This window comes from Barbatula barbatula (genome assembly GCF_947034865.1).
Source record: "Barbatula barbatula genome assembly, chromosome: 10".
In the NCBI taxonomy this organism is placed as follows: domain Eukaryota; kingdom Metazoa; phylum Chordata; class Actinopteri; order Cypriniformes; family Nemacheilidae; genus Barbatula; species Barbatula barbatula.
In genome coordinates, this window is record NC_136773.1 from 21,249,409 (window position 1) to 21,268,828 (window position 19,420).

The 19,420-nt window shown below is 37.5% G+C and overlaps 1 protein-coding gene across 2 annotated transcripts in view; it reads right to left on the reverse strand.

Moving 5' to 3' along the window:
- Positions 1 to 19,420, reverse strand: part of sema3ab (sema domain, immunoglobulin domain (Ig), short basic domain, secreted, (semaphorin) 3Ab) — a 75,807-nt gene that overhangs the window by 27,967 nt on the left and 28,420 nt on the right. The window contains exon 4 of one of the 2 annotated variants that reach the window (XM_079466413.1): positions 1,450 to 1,636. In XM_079466413.1, the coding sequence (XP_079322539.1) occupies positions 1,450 to 1,564 (115 nt within the window). In that variant the 5' untranslated portion in view covers positions 1,565 to 1,636. Of the gene's footprint in view, positions 1 to 1,449; positions 2,001 to 19,420 lie in introns of those variants that run through there. The other variant, XM_079466412.1, reaches the window with a different exon arrangement.

Consider the following 19,420-nt stretch of genomic DNA (forward strand, 5'->3'; position numbering starts at 1 on the left):
ACAGTTCCAGGGCACCTCTGACTACCATTCAATTTTTCCTCCTATGGTTGTCAATGATGTCCCTGAAGTGAAAATTGCTAACATTCGTCGAAATATCTTTAATAACAAAGAAATTTATACAGGTATGAAATTACATAAGGGTACGTAGATATTTTGTATTAAAATTTTTGGGTGAACTATCGCTTTGTGTGTATGATCAAAGTCTTCAGTAGTATTGTACAAATGTATTTGTCACTAAGAAACTCGAAAAATCGGGCAGAAACCAACATGGAAAGGTTGTGGGAGTAAATCTTACCCTTTACCACATAGAAAGTGTTGGGTTACCTATTTATGTCTAAATCACTTTTTATGAGGCATTTAGAAATCAGGATTGTAATTGGTGATATTAAAACTCTATACAGTATTAAGATGGGAGATGGGAACAACTGAAACCAGCGATTTGTGTTTAATGTAGCTGAACAAGTAGAGAAATATGCATGTTAATACATTTACATGCAGTGATTTAAACATTCCCACCTGTGTGTCCAGTCATACGCATTCAGTCTACAGACTCTCCAAATGCTCATACGCAACCACACGTGCATTATCTGTGTATTAATACATCACATACTACTTCACATAATCTTACAGAATTACTCTATAAATGCATTTAAATGTGTTTTAAATAGCGCTTCCTTCAATGTTGAAAATAAAACCTCTAAACTGTATTGGACAGTTTTGTCCAAAAAAAGAAAACACAGCGAGATCAACAACTAAATTTACTAAATAAAATAAAGTCTAAGTGAGTATTTATAATGAATTAATCGAATTAATTAATTAATTTGACTGAATCAAGCCAGTCACATTAGGTTACGTCAACAAAAGTAATGTAGCAGCACATTTGACTATAAAATAAAAAGAAATGTTTTTAATAAAAAAAGTTTTTGTGCAATTTAAAAGTAACTAATTAAAAATGTCCCAAAACAATGTGTTCAACCAGTTAATCTTTGTAAAACTTCAGCAGTCGACCACCCTAAAGTCCCCAAAACAAAACAAATACAAAAGACTCTATCGCTTCCAAAAAAGCACATTAGTGTTTAACTTTTCAATTGTAAAAGCAAATTAATAAAAATTTGATCTTGACTAATGGAAAAGTCCCTTTAAAGTCACTCTCACAAATTTAATTCACTGTTTGCCTGCTTTTATCATTTACAAAATGCCATTCTAAGCGATTTATAAAAAAATGTGAATAATAAAATATGCAAGACCAAACATAAAAAAACGTAAAAGGCATATGCTCTTAAACCAAGCCAACTTCACACACATTCTCCATATGAAGACATCTCCAGCCCAGACCGATCCTGTTAAACTTGAACAAGTCTAAAGATCTGCTCGGATTCCTCAGTCAAACGGATCAACGTCTAATCCTCCCAGAATTACCAGCAACAAAACATAGTTAAGGAAACCCACCTTTATATAAGAGTTTAAGACGGGGCACGTTGTTCTTGCTCCTCTGAGCGTCGGCTCCTCTCTCCGGCGTGCTGAGAGCCCACAGCAGCGTTACAATCCCCCACAGGTAGTCCATGTCTGCTGGCTGCGTGCAGTCCCCCGGCTTCCACAAAACACGTTTCAGCAATCCAGTCCTCTGTAACACCACCTGAAGATGGAGCAGGTGTGTTTGTGTGTTGGGTTAGTCAATGTGTGTGTGTGTGTCACACAACGATCACATCTCTTCTGGTTAAGCAGTCACTGCCTCAGGAGATGATCATGAGTGTCCACTGCTTCTTCACTCATTCAATGTCTCACTTTCAAAAGGTGTTTTCCAGTTCATATGCCAGTGTATATCCTTTGTTTTTAGCACTCTATGACTGTTTTAAATAAGAACTCAACTAAGAGCAACGTAAGAATAAACTAAACTGAAACTCGCTGAAGCCATGAGCGCTTTCTCTCTCTCTCTCTCTCTCTCTCTCTCTCTCTCTCTCTCTCTGTAAAGCTCAGCACACGGTCACAAGGGGGAGGGCTGTGTTTCAAGCAGAGGATCCTCTAGGTAGATTTTTCTCACTTCCACATCTCTCTCTCTCTCTCTCTCACACACACACACACACTTGGTGTCTCTCTCTGTTAGTGTTCCACTCATTCTGGAAGGAACGTTCTGACAACGGGGAGCTTGTGTAATCAATATATTCAACAAAATCTAATGTATACAAACTTTATGATCTCAGGATACTTGAAATTGTCCCTTCCTGTGTTGTGTGGCGCCCGGGAGTTTAAAAAAACACTCATTTGAACTCCACCCTAACACCAGACACTTATTTTTAGCACATCTCTACACAAGGTGAAGACCTGTAGCGGGAAGGATGATATTCCATGCTTAAAGACACACTTATTATGGAATTTAAAAAACGGTATTCTTTATAGCTTCCTTAATGGTATTTTGAGATTTGAGAGATAGAAAAAAATATATCTTTTGGTCTGCTTATCACTCAAAGATTCATAACCAAGGTAGAACATTTTAGATGAAGTGACAAGTCAAAGCATAATTTTTTTTAGGTGTTTGTTTACATGTTTTATTTCTAAACACATGTTTACAGAAGAAACAACAAAACAATGTTGGTGTGGCATTGTGTTGATTAAAGACATTTTTATTTAAATAAGTCTGAGAGAACTTCTCTAAGCGTGTTGTGTGTGTGGGTGTGTTTGATTGACACTGGGAGCTGTGACCCCGCCCACTCCACCACAAAACCATTGACATCATTATCCCTGACCCCTCCCCCACAAAACATGCCGTCACTTCTGGAAGACAATGAAGCAGTCCGTCAACAATTCCAACTGCATCTTTTGTAACCCTATAATGTTTAACTGCAGACCACCAGAGTTCCCATCACATTTCAGCTCTGCACAAATCACACAGTTCATGAATACTTCAGTAATTGAGATTATGGGCTTTGACAAACAATGTTTCGATTGACAGGACGGTCCAAATCTCTCAGCAACCGATACCACGCAACACGGCAAAGATAAGAGAGAAAAGTACTACAATAAGACTTAAGTGAAAATTAGCAGTAGCGAATGTAAAATCATAGCAGAAAAATGACCACGACAGTGGGATTTAAACTCATTTTTCATCATCAAAATGCCAGAGCTGCAAATGTAAGCCTGTCCAAATCCAGTTTATCCAGATTCACTTGAAGTCATGGTAAAGTAGCAAACGCTGGCCTGTTATATAAAGGTTTGGAGACGGTCTGCTAATGAGTAAATAATGAGTCCAGCATACAGAGTGAGACAGGCAGTCTGCCAGGTTAGTTCAAGTGCTGTTCAATTTTCAGTAAAGTAGCCTCGTCCTACAGTGAATACTGATGGTCTCGGATTAATTGATGTTGGTGAGAAACACAGACTCGGAAACTAAACTTCACACCTAAAATAGACACATCAGCCACTAAACCGCTGAGTTTATTTACACACCGTTTCAAACATCAGCATATCTGTTCTTCTCTAAACTAAATGGAAATCACTATTTATCTTTTTGAAATGTTGACATGTTTAAAAAGTTTAAAAGATTGTGCTGGGTAAAGTGGCACCATATTACTGCAGGCTCCTGTATAAAAACATTCACATTTGTAAGACAATTTATATAAAATGATCTACCATATTTAAATTGTAAATGCATCTTTGTTATAGAGATTAACAGTTTTGAATCCTACAAGGAGTGATGCTGAAGTTATCATCATTGCCTTCCAGCAAAACATTCATGCTCCCTTAAGGGACAGTTCACCCAAATGTAAAAAATCTGTTATTATGTATTCGCCCTCGAGTTTTTCCAAATCTGTATAAATATCTTTGTTCTGATGAACACCGAGCAAGATATGTGGAAGAAAGCAGTTCTTGGTCACCGTTGACTACCATAAGAGGAAATGGTAGTCAAAAGTGCTCCAGAACTGTTTGCTTTCCAACATTCTTCTAAATATTTTCTTTTGCGGAAGAAATTCACTCAGATTTTTTCTACCCTGGTAGTCAACGGTAGCTGAGAACTGTTCTTCCAAATATCTCTCTCTGTGTTCATCAGAAATGTATACAGATTTGCAACAACTTGAATTAAAATATTTGGGTGAACCGTCCCTTTTAACTTAAAGGTGAAGTTCAAATGAAAATGAAAATTCATTTATTCATAATTTACGCAGCACATGTTGTTCCATACAGACATTGACAGCCTCCATTCACTTCCTGGAACATTTCTTATTTTGTGTGGAATGGGGAAAAGAAAGGCACACAGGGTGAGAGATGACAGCATTTTCATGTTTAAGTGAACAAGCCCTTTAACGTGGCGTTGTCCTTTTTCGCTAAATTTTGCTAGCAAATGAAACCAGCCCTGGCTGTATGGAATTACAAAGTCATTTAGCAGATGGTTTATCCAAAGCGACTTACAAATGAGCACATCAGAACATCGAAAACATTTTGCCATTGATGTACAAGAGCCATCTGCTGTATCTCCAGTCCTAAAAATGATCAAAATAAGTACAAAATCAAACTAAAGATCTGCTTTTTAAATCTGTTATTTACAATCTACTGTATTTTAACCTCTTTTACCATCTCAGCCTCTTCCCAGTTACAAACAAATACCACCTTTAGAATAAACTTGCTGAAGCAAATCCTTCGTGGCTTCAGGGTCCGACAATTATACAACTTAATGCAATGCCACTTACCCACATAAGACCAATGTGGTGTCATACACTGTTCTTGTCGTTTCTGCAAATCTCACATTGGAATCAGATGACCAAGGGCCCGAGGTTCATTCTCAATATCAGATGTAGAGAGAGCAGACACGTGTACTAAATGAACATACAAATCTACTGTTAAAATCCATGCAAATATGGAAGGAAAGATGCTCTAGCATTATAAGTTGAAAAGCCACAGTCATCTGATAAATAAACCACAACGTAAGTTAACATGTACTGTCCTTGTGTATATTGAAAACCTCCTGGTTATAACACAGAGTCCTGTTTAATTTAACATTTAATTTATCAGATTAAATCTTTGAGTTTGCGTCTGTGTTGTGTACGTGTGTTGATGTGTTTATGCCAAGAACTGACGTTATCGGGCACATCCTCATTGTAAATAAAGTTGTTTGGAGAGGACAAAACTCTCTCCCAGACACACTCACGGATATGAAAATTGAAGCTCTTGAGAGTTTGTATATCCAGATCGGAGGAAACTTCAGCTGGAAGATTGTTTGTTTATTGCTTATTGTAACCCGGCCCTAATTCTCCAAACCCACCCGATCCACGTGTCAATCTATTTAAAGTACGGATGGGTCACGTCAGGGAACTGGAAGCAAGTCATGAAGTCATTTCTGCTTGTTTGGTACATGCAGTAGTTTGTGGTAGGAAGGTGGTGTAAATTATATTAAACTAAATGCAAAGTAATATGTTTGCATTGTAAAAAAGGCAAAGCAAATCTAACTTAGTTTCAAGTGTATTAATGTGAATGTCATATAAAGAAACAGAAATTAGATATATTACAGATCTGTTAACAGATGACACTAGGGAATATAACAAATCCCACTCCGCATGTATTAAACAATACAGACCCTCCCATAGACCCACACAAAATACTCTCAACCATACAGTCCTTAAAATCAAAAGAGAACTCTGATGCCCACACCTCTTCCATTCCACAATCCCTTTCCCCCACCACCCTCTATACAACCTTTCAGTCCCCATCCACCCTTCCTGGCCCCTCCTCGACCTCCACCCACTATCAACCACATGGGTGGAGCATTAAAGCTCTCATCTGTCAAAACACTCTAGGAAACAAACCCATAAATGAAGCAATTATTTACCCAAAGCCCACGCAGAGTTTGTCTCTCCCTCTCAGGACAGATGATCCAAGTGACAGGTGTGTTGTGATGAGAGAGAAAGTGAAGAATTATGGCTTACCTGCTCTGATAACAGTAACTTAAGATGGCGTGAGGAGTTTCCAAGTTCTCACAGGCACAGATATTACGTTTCTCGCTGCTATGGGGACACATACACAGTCTTTCCCGTCACACATACACAGTGTATTTCCCAGACGGATGGGACCCAGCTGTTGATGCCAACACCACTCTGGGAATATAAAACATTCTCGAAACTGCCGATAAAAAAGTACTGTAGTGGTGCAATGGCACCCACACATATATAGTTGTATTACCATAATACCAAGAAAATTGTTAAAACCCAAAATTCTTTATTCACCCTCATGCGTTCGAAAACTTCTATATAACTTGTTCTTATGTGGAACACAAAAGAAGATATTAAGAGAAATGTCTTAAGTGGTTATGTGTCCATGGAAGTCAAGGGGTTCAATATTTTTTGGTTACTAACAATCTTCAAAATATCTTATTTTGTGTTCTGCAGAAGACAGAAAGTCATACAGATTTACAATGACATGAGGATCAGTAAATTATAAAATATGTTCATTCTTAACTAACGCAGGACATTCTGCGACAATGGAGGGGGTAGAGTGGGCTAAACTGGGCTAAAGAGGTGTTGTCTAATTTCAGAATGTCCACTCCTGTTCCAAACTACAAACCATCACCTTCTGAGCGTAGACAGCATGCCCTGACCAGGAACAATTGTTTACCCCATAAACATTTCACGGGCGAGTCCCGGCTGAGACCAGCATGCAGTATTAATGCCCGAGAAGACATCGCAGCGTGAGTCAATTTCTCTCTCGCGATAAAAAATGGATGGCAAAATAACCACAAAGCCATGAATAAGTTACTCTATACAACATGCCCACCTTCACAACATACAGAGGACGACCCACCCTTCTCCTAAGTGCCACCAGGCACATGGAGAAACTAGAACCTCAAACCACTGACCTTTAACATAGCTGCAAATTGCACAGAAGCTGCACATGTGTTTCAAATCAGATGACGTTTTTTTAGCTGCTTTCTTTGATTTACACAAACCTACAGGTCTGAATGTGTGTGTTTGTGTGGAATGATGTGTTTGTGAAATAACATTTGAACTCTACCACGTTTTATTTTTGTCTAATGTAATATGATATCGCGTATGATATCTTAAGCACAGTAGTTACACCCAATAAATTACCCTAATGCCTGTCTGGTTTTCATGCTGTTGCATAATTTGTTAATATGAGCTCCTAAAATAAAGGATTTTTGAAGAAGAGCAGGTAACTGCTGCTGAAGTGCATTCTGACATGCTACGCCTTTATAAATGTATTATCAGTAATGCATTTTTCAGGCTTGTTCTACCTAGAATTTTGCTAAAAAGTTGATCTGATTCACTGAGATGTGATACATTTATACTTTAAATAGTTTGTGTGTTAAGAGAACACTTTACTTTGTGTTCTTACTGTCACGGCTTACTTGCAAAGACAATATTGGTTTATTTTTGTAACCCTGCAACCCGTCTTTTTTTAAAGGAATAGTAAATTTAACCTTTTTGGAGCTTGACACTTTCCTGTCTCCATTCACTTTTAAATTCGGCATGAAATGGAAGTAGAGATAAATGAAATAAAAACAATGGAGGGCGGGACTTGATTTCGTTCATCAAGTATTGATTAGATCATTAAAAGTTGGGTGTTGCCAAATGGAGTCAGATTTGTAATCCAATTTGCAATCTGTCAGTCATTGCAGCCCCGGATAGCATTTTTGATTAAAGATTACACGTGCAAATGAATTTTTAATAAATAATAATGTGCACGGATAAATAATTTGAATACTGCTACACTGTGTAACTCAATTTGAATTTGCATTTTCGTACATGATGCCGACTTTAATATACTGTTGCTGTTGGTTTTCAATATTGGGGGGCTCAGCCTCCAATGAGAGTGTATATATAAATGTGTGTGTGTATATATATTTATGTATGTATATATATATATATAGCCACTCTCTAAGCACCACATATTGTATAAATTACTAAAATAAAAGATACAAAAAGAATATGCAGAATAAAGACGAGTTCTTGTTATTCAAATTAATATCACAATAATCTACCAATCTGCAACATTTATAACTAAAAGTGACAACAACAGCCCCAAATCCATATAATAAATGTTACAATCAACCACTGAATCATTATCTAGTAGAAGGAATAGCTTGACACTGAGATTTGAAACTACAACCTTCTGATCACAAGCCCAAAACTCTAACCACTAGGCCACATCTGACCCCAAGCAGATTGTATCCAGCAACCTCAGGTCTGTAAAGGGGGATTAAAGCAATCCATTCAAGCCATTCAGCTCAGACAAAAACGTGTCTTTAAGGCACTACTCTGGACGATAATCACTTTCCTGACATACATAGACGGCGACACGAATCAACCTCAAGAACACTGATAGGAAGTGTCTGTAGATACAGACACAGAACAGGGCTTTGAGGAAGGGATTACAGCAGCATCTTTGTTTTAAACTGTGAATAACCTGAGAAACATAGATTCCAAGTTGCCTTTAAAAGCACCTTTGAATGATTGTATATTGAAATTTCACTGCAGAAATACAGGTCTTGAAAAACGGATATCCCACAACGACTGGGATGGCCTACATCCCATTTCCCTTGCAGTCAAAAGTTGGTCTGATGTTGAGACAACAGCGTTCTAGTTTCAGTATAAACTAAACACAAGGGCAGTTTCAGTGCCATTATAGCTGTACACAATCAACAACATAGAAAAATACAACAAACTTTACCCAATAAATAAAGTGTTGTCCTACTGACTGTAAACTTTGATAAAACACACAATGTTTTTAGTGACTATTTTTTAATAGCTTTGAATGTGGAGCTGGAACCATCAGTCAAACCACCAGTTAAAATTGGGCATCAAATGAAATGTTTCAATCATCAATTTACACACTTTTATTTGAAATAATTTTTACTAACAAGACCTGGATCTTGTATAATAAGACCTCATGGGCGACAAGTTTACATGAAGATTTGTGGCCATGACATCACACGATCGGCTGTCTGAAGTCTTTCTGTGGAAAAGACTCCAGAAGGGCTTGTCAGGGCAGGCTGAGATCATTTACCAAAACACATGGAGAACGTTGAAAAAAAAAGTGAAACAAGGGTGGATCGAAAGCGAGTGACTCCCAAACATCGGCCTGCATGTAAGGTTACACCTTCACAAAGCAGACATAACAAAAAACTTCACCAAATCCATAAAGCCTGTGCTTCTGGCTTCCATTTCCCCTATAACTGCATCCACAGGTTTGACATGTTTTACAGAAACCTCCACAAGCCATTCTGTGAGAGTTTATTGCGTTCTCAGCCCAGTTTTTGGAGCTCTAAAATGTTTGAGTGCATATTGACCATTTTGATTTTTAACTTTGGTATCTTGGCAAATCTGCACCACTGATCTCTATATAAATGACTGGATTGCTCATGACGTCATTTCACTGACGGCAATGCGCCGCCATGTTGGTATGCCAAAACATTCTTTTAGATTAATAGAGTTATAACATATTAATGATAATTTACCAGTCCCCGTTTTTATATCTAAAGTCTAACACAGTACCTTCTTACAATGCAAAAGTCTTGAGCATGTAAATGGTTAATTATTTCAAGTCGGTAATATTCCCGTCTTATTAGATATAGAGAGAGTTACAGTACGTTCCTTTTTCATTACAGTAGCTTACATATGATATCAGCAGACTTACAAGACACTTCAACGTCTGAAAATGTGCTTTTTTTTAAATCTACGCACAGATAAATACAGCCCTATATGTTGTTTGAGTCATGAAGCTTTATTTCTAAACATTTACACATGTGCCATTGCATCAGTGTGCACCTTGGTTTAGAGTTCTAGGAGCAATCCAGTCATTTGCGTATATAGATCAGTGATCTAACACAGTTCAAACTCTATAAAGGAAGTAAGCAAGAAGCTTCAACTGTCTGTTGACTATCCCTAAAAACAATCTGCTCTCTGGAAGTAACCACATTTATATTTAAAATATGACATCATATACAGTATATAATGACTAAATTTAAATGTAAATATAATCATGTATAAATTTTATCACTAAGAAAAAATGGTAAATGCCTAAATCCTTACGTTTCAATCAGCAATGGATTCCTTCAACATTGGATTTCCTCACCATCATAAATCACTTCTCCAATGTTTTCTCAGCTTCTCTGGGAATACCTAATGGTGTGAACAAGTGCTGGTTTAATGCATTTACTAGGTTTCCAGACGTCCAATGTTACACGTAGGAACAATGGATGTAAAGGTGGTAACACACTTAAAATGTAGTTACAAACAAAAGTTTTGAAAGAGCATGTTCATCTAATCCTGCCTGAGAAAAACAAGACTTGGAAAAACTATTGAGCTCAAAACATGCCTATAAATCAAGCTTTGTTGACACCATACCGAACCTGTTTACACGCAACAAAAGGTGTGATGAAAAAGACATGAAACAACAAATAAAACCATTATATGTATGTTTATCTGTGGACTTCACCGATGTCTTCACGCATATATTTTAAAATCATATAAAAATGCCCATTGTCATGAATGTAAGTCACTTGGTTTCTGTGAGCAGATGCATAAATGACCAACTCAGATTTCTGTTGGTGCATCGCTTGTGTAAATCACCGGTGACTACAATCTACATTTACATGTACCAACAATCTAAAACTCAAAAAACAAAGAAAAGCTTGTGATGGGATCCCAGTAAATACTGCAAGAGTGCTTCTTTGAGCAGGATTGTAAAGGTGGGATATACCCCTCATTAAAACCTCACCGAGGCTGAACAGGAGAAAATCATCTGGAAAATCTTTGATCATAAGCGAGAAGCTCAATGCTTCAGGCATGTGCCACACAGCGTTAGGTGTGAATGCCCCTTTCATAAACCCTGAGGTTTAAAACCCTGTAGACAGTAATAAAAAACAAGTGTAAGTGAGAGGGGTCGTGCGGGTTCAACCCAGCGAAATCTCTTCCGCTGAACTCTCTCTCTCTCTCTCTCTCTCTCTCTCTCTCTCTCTCTACAGTAGATTGATTTCACCTGTGCACAGTTTCTCGCCGCGTCATAAATCACTTCACGCTGTCAATGGGACCGGTATTGTTCCAAAGCAATTATTTCCTAATGTGTCATTTGAGTAAAAGCAACAGCGGACAGAGATTGATATTGCTGTAAAACGTCTGAATGTGCCTTTTTTGTGGCTCGTGGCTAAAACTAAGTTACTTTCTCAACTACTCAATTTATTCGGCGAAATTCCTTTCAGGACCCTCCGGCGTCATAAATCGACACTCTTTACAGCAACATTGACACATTTTGAGTCGAGACGAATAAAGGAATAATGGCTGATACGCTTGTATTGTTTAGAGGGCGGCTCAATGAAAGAAAACATTTCCACTGGTGTAACATTGAAAAGATGAATAGCAGGTTGAATGGTAGACAATCAGCAGTCTTATCAGGGACCCAACAGGAGGACGACAGTAATGACTCTGAGACAATGTCACCAACCACTAAAATAACAGTTTGACCTACAGAAGGATTTTGCCATTTTGCAGTTGTTCTGTCACAGTACAGAAAACAAAAAAGGACCAATTCTTGACATTAATGTCTTACAGTCTTGACTGTTTTAAGATGATGTTTCTAGCACACTGGATGGGTTGATTATTGTTGCAGGCAATACCAAACGTCTGAAGGACCAGACGGGTTCTCTCCCTTTAACAACTTTATTATTTAAACCTGGTTACTGTTCTGGCCATAACTCACGCCGTACAGAAGTCACCACCACAACCCCCCACCAAAACTAGCATCCCTCCTTCCATTCACCAGTCTCACCCGCTTAAGGTCAGGAATGCTTGAACAGTTCATTTTAACCTCACAGAACACCATAACACCAAATTACATCCTTAACAATTATAATGCCTTTATACCATCTAGAATCACATCAAAAATCATCTTTCATAACTACGCTGCAAATTAATACATCTCTCAGTACTTTCCCAGCACAAAAAAGGCATTATGACCTTAGGTCTTGTTTGACCTAAAGTCAAAATTAAAGGGACAGTTTACACAAAAATGAAAATGCTGTCATCATTTACTCACCCTGGGATTGTTCCAAACCTGTATCATTTTCTATGTTCTCCCAAACACAAAGAAGATATTTGGAAGAATGTTTCCAAACAGATCTCATCACTCATTGACTCCCATAGTATTTATTTTCCCTACAATAACAGGGACCTTAAAAAATATCTGCCAATGAGGTAAGGAAAAAAAAAGTTTACTTTTCTTACTCCACTGGCATATACATTATATGTCAATATATATTTTGTTGGCATAAACTTTATTTTAATATAACGGCTTTGCTTTAGCCAGGACTATGTCTTAGTTAAATAAAGATATTTAAGTCACTTTTATTAAAATGCATTAGAAAGAAAATTGTTGTGCATCTTGAAATGAAACAATGGCCCTGACATTTTAGGGCAAGTTATTTTTAGTTACAACAGCTCAAACTGTCTGGGACCAGCCCTCGAGCTTTTCAAAACTGGGCATTTATATCTGATAGGTTATTTTGCTTCTCAAGAACCTAAATTTGCTGGAAAAACATATAGATATTGGAAAACAAAAATACATTTTAACCAAAATATCCCATTTTTAAGATTGTGTTCATTTATTTCCAAATTGAAATCTGATTACACTTGAAATGTTTGAAACACAAATAGATGTTCAATCATTTAAAAGCTGTTAAGATGAATAACAAATGTTGGCTTTGCTGTCAAGCTTGAGTTCACACTTCTGTCTGGATTATGAATCGATTATGTCTTTACATGGTCTCTTTGACATTGATAAGGAGGCTCTATTGATCAGAGCTGTGTTCAGGACAGACACGAGTATGAGGTCAAGGTGATTGAGACGACGATTTCATGTTTCCTTTCTCAGGAGACACTGGACAACAATACAATCCAGCAATCACCTCTGAGATCGCCTACTTCCAGCTTTATCTCACATCTTTTTTTGAGATGGCTGAATTGTACGAATGGGAATTGTACAAATATTAGAATCAATATAATAATGATAAAACTACTCAATATCAAATAATGAATTTCTGTAATAAAAATAAATAAGCAGTGATATAAAAACATAAACACGAGAAAACGTAAAAAGTTCTAATAAATTGTCATGTCATTCTGTCACCTATTCCTGCGCTCGTGTAATGACATGTCAATCTCTCTCTCTGTACCCTTGGGCAGACTGGCTAAACAGACACTGCCCAATTTACTGCTAATTAGACTGGAGGAAATTGCACCTCGTTTTAATTTACTGCTCGACAGCAGCCAATATTTGACATAACACACCCACACACCCAACTGTCCAGGTGTTGAAGCAGCGAGAGAGAAAGAGCAGGACAGAAGCACACATATCGACAGCGAGAGAGCGAGAGAGAGAGAAAGAGAGAGAGAGAGAGAGTTTGACTTCAAAACTACTAAAAACAAGTCCAGACAGCCCACTTCCTGTTTGCTGAAAACAGGTGCACAACACCACACATACAGTCATAAATAAAACTATTCTTGTGTCTGCACTGATAAGAAATCTTTTGATGTTTGATTTACAACCTTAAAATCAGGTTATTTTCCTAAATCTATTTCTAAACCTGCCTAGAGGAGCAAATATCTTCCCTCTACTGTAATTGAAATCTCATTTGGTCACACTAAAATGAGATCTCTTAAATATCTCAATTGTTTCGCCTAGGTATCAGTGAATTTAATTGGATAGGGAGATAAGGAAACTTTTCCTTAAAGAGGGGGTAACATGCTGTTTTTGCATTGTGACTTTATACTGTTGAGCCTGCTGGCTTCTCATGCTTAAAATGGTCAACTTGTTTAAACAACAGTTGGATGTATGACGTAGTATTTCTATGCTTGATACACTCCCCCACTCCAACAAGATTTGTATAAGTCTTGATACCTGTTTCGTAACAGGGATCCTATGCCTTTAATTGGGCAATTCTCCCGGAAGATCACGCTCACGGAAAGGTGAAAGAAAGAGTCCGCCTACGTGCCAACCAACGAGCGATTGAAAGACCCGCATATCAAGATTGGCTGCGATGTGGGCCTGCAGCTGCAGCTCGTTTCTCTTGCAATAGTGAGAGAAGTTGAGGTGTGTTTGTTTGTTCACGGCACTTCAGTGATGGATGTAACATAAACGGTGGATATAATGCTGGATTTGGAGATCATTTCAAACTGATAGATGCCGGACATGAACCGCGGTGTCAATCGGGTCAAACTTAGTCAAATGCCTGTTTTTTGTTGGAAATCGGCCCGTGCATAATGTAAACAACTGTATGCAGTATGCAATACCACTATAGGTACTCAAGATTAATATGAGATTGTGTTATACCATCTTTAAGTCCCTTGCATATAAGACATTTCTCCTGAGAAAAAGACTCACAAATGTTTCTGTTAGAGTTTTCAGAAGAGCTCAGATAAGTCAAGTCTACACTCAAAAGCCAATATTATTGAAGATCTCAATGTGACCTCAAACATTAATACAGTTTATTGTACCCATATGCATTTAGACCTCTGTTAATGTTTTTAACAAATAATTTTTATTTTTCTTCTATTTCTTCAAGTTGATACTTCAAATGTACCCATCTCTGGGTCTTTGTGGAAATAAAAATTAATTTTGAGGAAAAATTATTCTGCAAAACACAAACTGGTCGGGAGTACAATGAAGGTGAACAAATAACACCAGAACTTTCATTTTTATGTGAAATATTCCTTTAAATGTTACTTGAATTGGTTTCAGAAAGCATCTAGCTCATACAATCTGGAATTTGAGCATTTATTGGTAGTCTTAAGCATGGAAACCATATCAGAAAAGCTACTTAACCCTGGTAAATCTCAAACCCTGAACCCACTCGCGCAGTGTTATTTTTACCTGAAAATCCTTAACTGCTGCAACACAGAGGTATAAGCTCTGGAATTTGCCCTGTAAAGAAAACAATAACAGAGATTGTAAGATGAATACAATTCTGACCCACACCTGACTGCAAAATACCTTGTTACCCTGAGGAGAAACATTATAAAAACACACACATGCACAGCTCTGCTATCTGATTACACACCTGATAAGTAGAAACACTTTCTCCTGACAGATCAACTGATGTGTGTAATATGGTAAGAATAATACCCTTCCCCCCACCCCTCAGTCTTCAGGACCCTGCACAAACGGACCTGTGAAGCCCCACCTTACTATGTTATTGACAAACCAGTAATTGTTATGAATTGGCATATTATTATTTATCATTATTAATAATAACAATTATTCAGAAAGAAAGAGCTTGTGAAAGATTTCATTTCATTTAAAAAAATAATGGACAATTTGCTCAATTATTTTTATTAACTTGCCAAATATATATTTTTAATTATAATTATCCAAAACTTAATAGGGTCACATTTGCATAAGTTGTATTTTTATTATTATGATTAAAAAAAACTATATTATCAAATTTGTGAATGTTTTTTTTTCATTTATTTAAAAAAATGCAAAAATAAAATCGATCTGCCATATTATTATTTTATTATCAGTATTTGTTATCTATAAATATGGTACTATTTGCGCAATTATTTTTATTTGATTTACCCCAAAATAGTCTAAAATCCTATCCTTTTTACTCCACTGGTAACTCATTTCCCTTAAAATCACACTGTTTACGGAAATGTTCAATTGGTTCCAATGGGATGTTCTGTAAAGCTTGTCTGAGCAAGCAACAGTAGCCAAAAGGTGATGGAGCTTAGCGATGGGTCAGCTGAGCCATCCCTTTGATGCCCCACCGAAAAACTCATGCCACATTAGGGGGCAACTGCAAGCCAAGTGTCCCAGCACCAGTGTAAGAAAGGACCCATTCACGACAATTGAGAGAGAGCGAGAGAGATAAGAATAAAGCAAAGGAGAGAGAGTGGAAGCTTCAATCTGCTCATTTACTCTACATACTGTTGTATCTGCGTGACAGTAAAGCTGATTTACGATTCAAAGAAGAGGCCCCTTGGTTTAGTAACCTGTTTACCGCCATGACAAACAACATGCATTGCATTCTGTGTGTCTCATGCATTCCCACACCCTCTTCATATTCTGCTCGGGCACCGGGCGGTTACAAGAGGAGCTGTTCTCTGCCCCAATGGTTCTCAACTAATAACAAAATTCACCTATTTATTCATAAGATATTAAAAGACTTCACATATGTTGTGTTGTTAACATTAAAGGTTGTACACCAATCGAACATTACAGATTTCAGCAGAAATTCACTTGTCAGCTGGTAACATGGCTCAAACAAAACAGGGTTTTGTGCTACTCAGAACTGAATTTGAAATGAGGTGGCAACAGAATTCAGAATTTAAGTTTGAAAATGACATTAAAATGGCACAAATGTATAAAAGCGTTATTCATTTTATAAATTAAAATGTCTTATTGAAAACGCATTATCAAGGTTAACCTTAAAGACCTTAAAGAAAAGATTAAGGCCTCAACGCAAATGTTTCTAGTGATTGGTTACTGTTATGTTGCTTAAATTAACCAAACTTAAACTGAGCCAATTAAACAAATAATTTTATCCAATTACTTCAATATTTGGAGTGGAAAGCCTACATTGTTTTATTAAGTTATTAACTAGGCATTGAAAGTAGAAATATGTCAATTTTAAATAAAACAGCTAATTTATTTATTTATTCAATGCTTCATTTTATTTTATATTTATGTGTGTGGCCAATTTAATTTGTTACTATTTGCGATGTGGCTAATTTTGGCTAATTCTTCATTCCTACCTTTTAGTAAGTTTTGCTTTCGCAGCAGTGACGTTGGGTTAAGGGGTTTATTAGTTATCGTAAATGTTTGTACAAATTCATATGAATTAGCCACCTTGTAAAATAGTTACAGATGCTCAAGAGAACCGGTTTGACTTAAATTGAAAGTCATTCATATTTTTTGATTTTGTACAACCCTGATACTTGTATTTAAAGTTCCACTATTTGATGTTCAATGTAAATTCTGGGTGTTGAAACCAAATGATTGAGCACCACCGCCCTACACCAGAATGTTTTTGCGCTAAAGTGGCTCTCAGTAAGAGTGGGGGTAACAGAAAACAGAAGCACCCTTGACCCCTCCAAATTCTGAATGAGCCCAGCTCATTGAGAACAATGAATGAAGGCAGATGCGGGAACAAATTGTTCCTGTGTTCGTTTGATGTACCCATCACCACTGAGAAGGTTCTGGCAAAAAATAAATAAGCACAAAGACAACAGAAACTGAGAAGTGATGGACCATGAAAAGCTGTTCATTAGGTTGCATAACGACAGAGTCAGTTACCAAAAATAGCTTTTCATCCCTTAATCTGAAGAAGATTCATTTGCATGTCACTGAGATTGCAAGCTTTCATCTTTTGAATCGACATCGTTGCCAAATTTTAGCAATTAAACAAACAAGATCCAAAGCTTTAGAAATCTTGTCCTGCTCACCGGCAGCTCGATGAGGTCTACCATACTGCTGCATAATGCATCAGAGAGATTGTGTATCTGCTGTCCCCAGACTGCTCCCCATCTCATGAACTTTGCCAAGAACATTGCGTCTTAGCTCACATTAAGTGGGTCACGGTGCCAGTCTATTGTCTCAAGGTTTCCAATTGAAGTTTGGTTACGTGAGGAGGTTGTTAGGAGCTCATGCGATGAGACCTGGTCCGACCCTTTACATGCTTGCTTAGGGGTTTAGCATCAAACGGTCCAGACGCAAACCCTAGCAACCGCATAGCAACCATCAGCCTGGCAACCTCCATCGTCCCTTTAGCACCACATCAATGACTCTGCATGGGCAGATCTAGTTTACATTATAATGCAAAAAACTGGAATAAAATAAAATCTTTAGTATGAAATCATTGGAGTTAGAGAGAGGGCGATTAAGTTGTCTTTTCTGTACAGTAAGTATGCATAAATGGAAAAGGAACACGATTGTTCTTGATGACAGTAGCACTCTAATGATTGTATGTGATGATTCAATTATCCTTATCTAAATTTAATTTTACATTCATTACTGTTATCTTAATTAGCCATTCGTGTCTGTTATCTTCATGTGTCTGCTGCTCTGCGTTTAGGTAAAGAAGTGTTTTTAATGAGCTCATGCTTTGTTCAATTAACACACGTTTAGCTAACTTTAAGCTTCCTGCTAAAATGACAACTTTTGAAAAAGCTTTGTACTTCTCTGATAACCCGGCTTTTTTATCTAAAATGACAACTAAGCAAATCCTGTCAATCATGTTGTACATTTTTACAAAGCAATGCATGTTAAGACACTCCAGCCACGCTTAAAATGTATGACATGTTAAAATAAAGTCTTTTCTTAAAACTAGCATCACTTTTTTAGCCACTTTTCAAAAGTCTACTTATTTAATGTGCTCCTTGATGAGTATGCAAGTGCTTTTATTTTCTTAATTTAAATGTCACACATGTTTTTATAATTAGAAATGCAATGACATTTATTCAGCGTTTGGGTCACAAAGGGACTGTTGGGTTACTGTAAATTAATCCAAAATATGGTCATATTTGACCCAACATTGGATTAAAACAACCCAGTATAGGTTTTATTTTTTACCCAAGAGTTGGCTTTCTCCTTTTTGACCCAATGCTGGGTTAAAAAAACATTTTTCAGAATGTATGGTTTAAATGTGTAAATACTTTTTTAAGACACAATTACTGCATTTCAGGTTGGTCACAGAACCTGACATACGTCCCTCTCGCAGTGGCTTCTAAACCACCAAAGCTTTGCAGATACAAAAGTGGTCGATGCCACAATAGACGGAGGAAGACACATTGACAAGTTATTTTCTGCTAGCTCCGCTAACATCTCCGGATCATGTGGAGAGACCAAAGAGGGACACTGGAGGTCATTCTGGGTGAAGTCAGGCACACAGAGCCAGAACCTGGCTTTGACTCGGGCTTTGGAGAGCAGTCACCCCAGACTGACCCTCCTCTGTCCAGATATGAGGGCCCACGGAGGTGGGCTGCACATCCCCGGAACCAGCCACCCTCTCCACGCTCACTGCATCCTGTCAAAGAGGAATCTGATACTCGCACACAGTATGCAAACAAAAGCAGGGGCGGAAAGAGGGCTACCTGCAGGGTTATATAGCAGCAAGAAAACCAAGCAATGCATGTGCTATATCATTCTGACACAGAGATTGAGAGAGAAAGAGAGGGGAGGGGGTCTTAGAGACACATGCATAAGGAATGTGGGGGGGAGGTGATCTAAAGCAATAATCAATTGAGGGCCATGATGGCAATGGGAATATGATAAATGATACCAATGTATGGATATAAAATATATATATGCTACAAAATTTACTGAGGTTTAAATGCCGCACAGTATATCCCTCGTGTCACAGCGCAAATAAGATTTAAGTATTAAACCCAAATTTAAATATTTTACATCATTATTAGGAATATTTTTA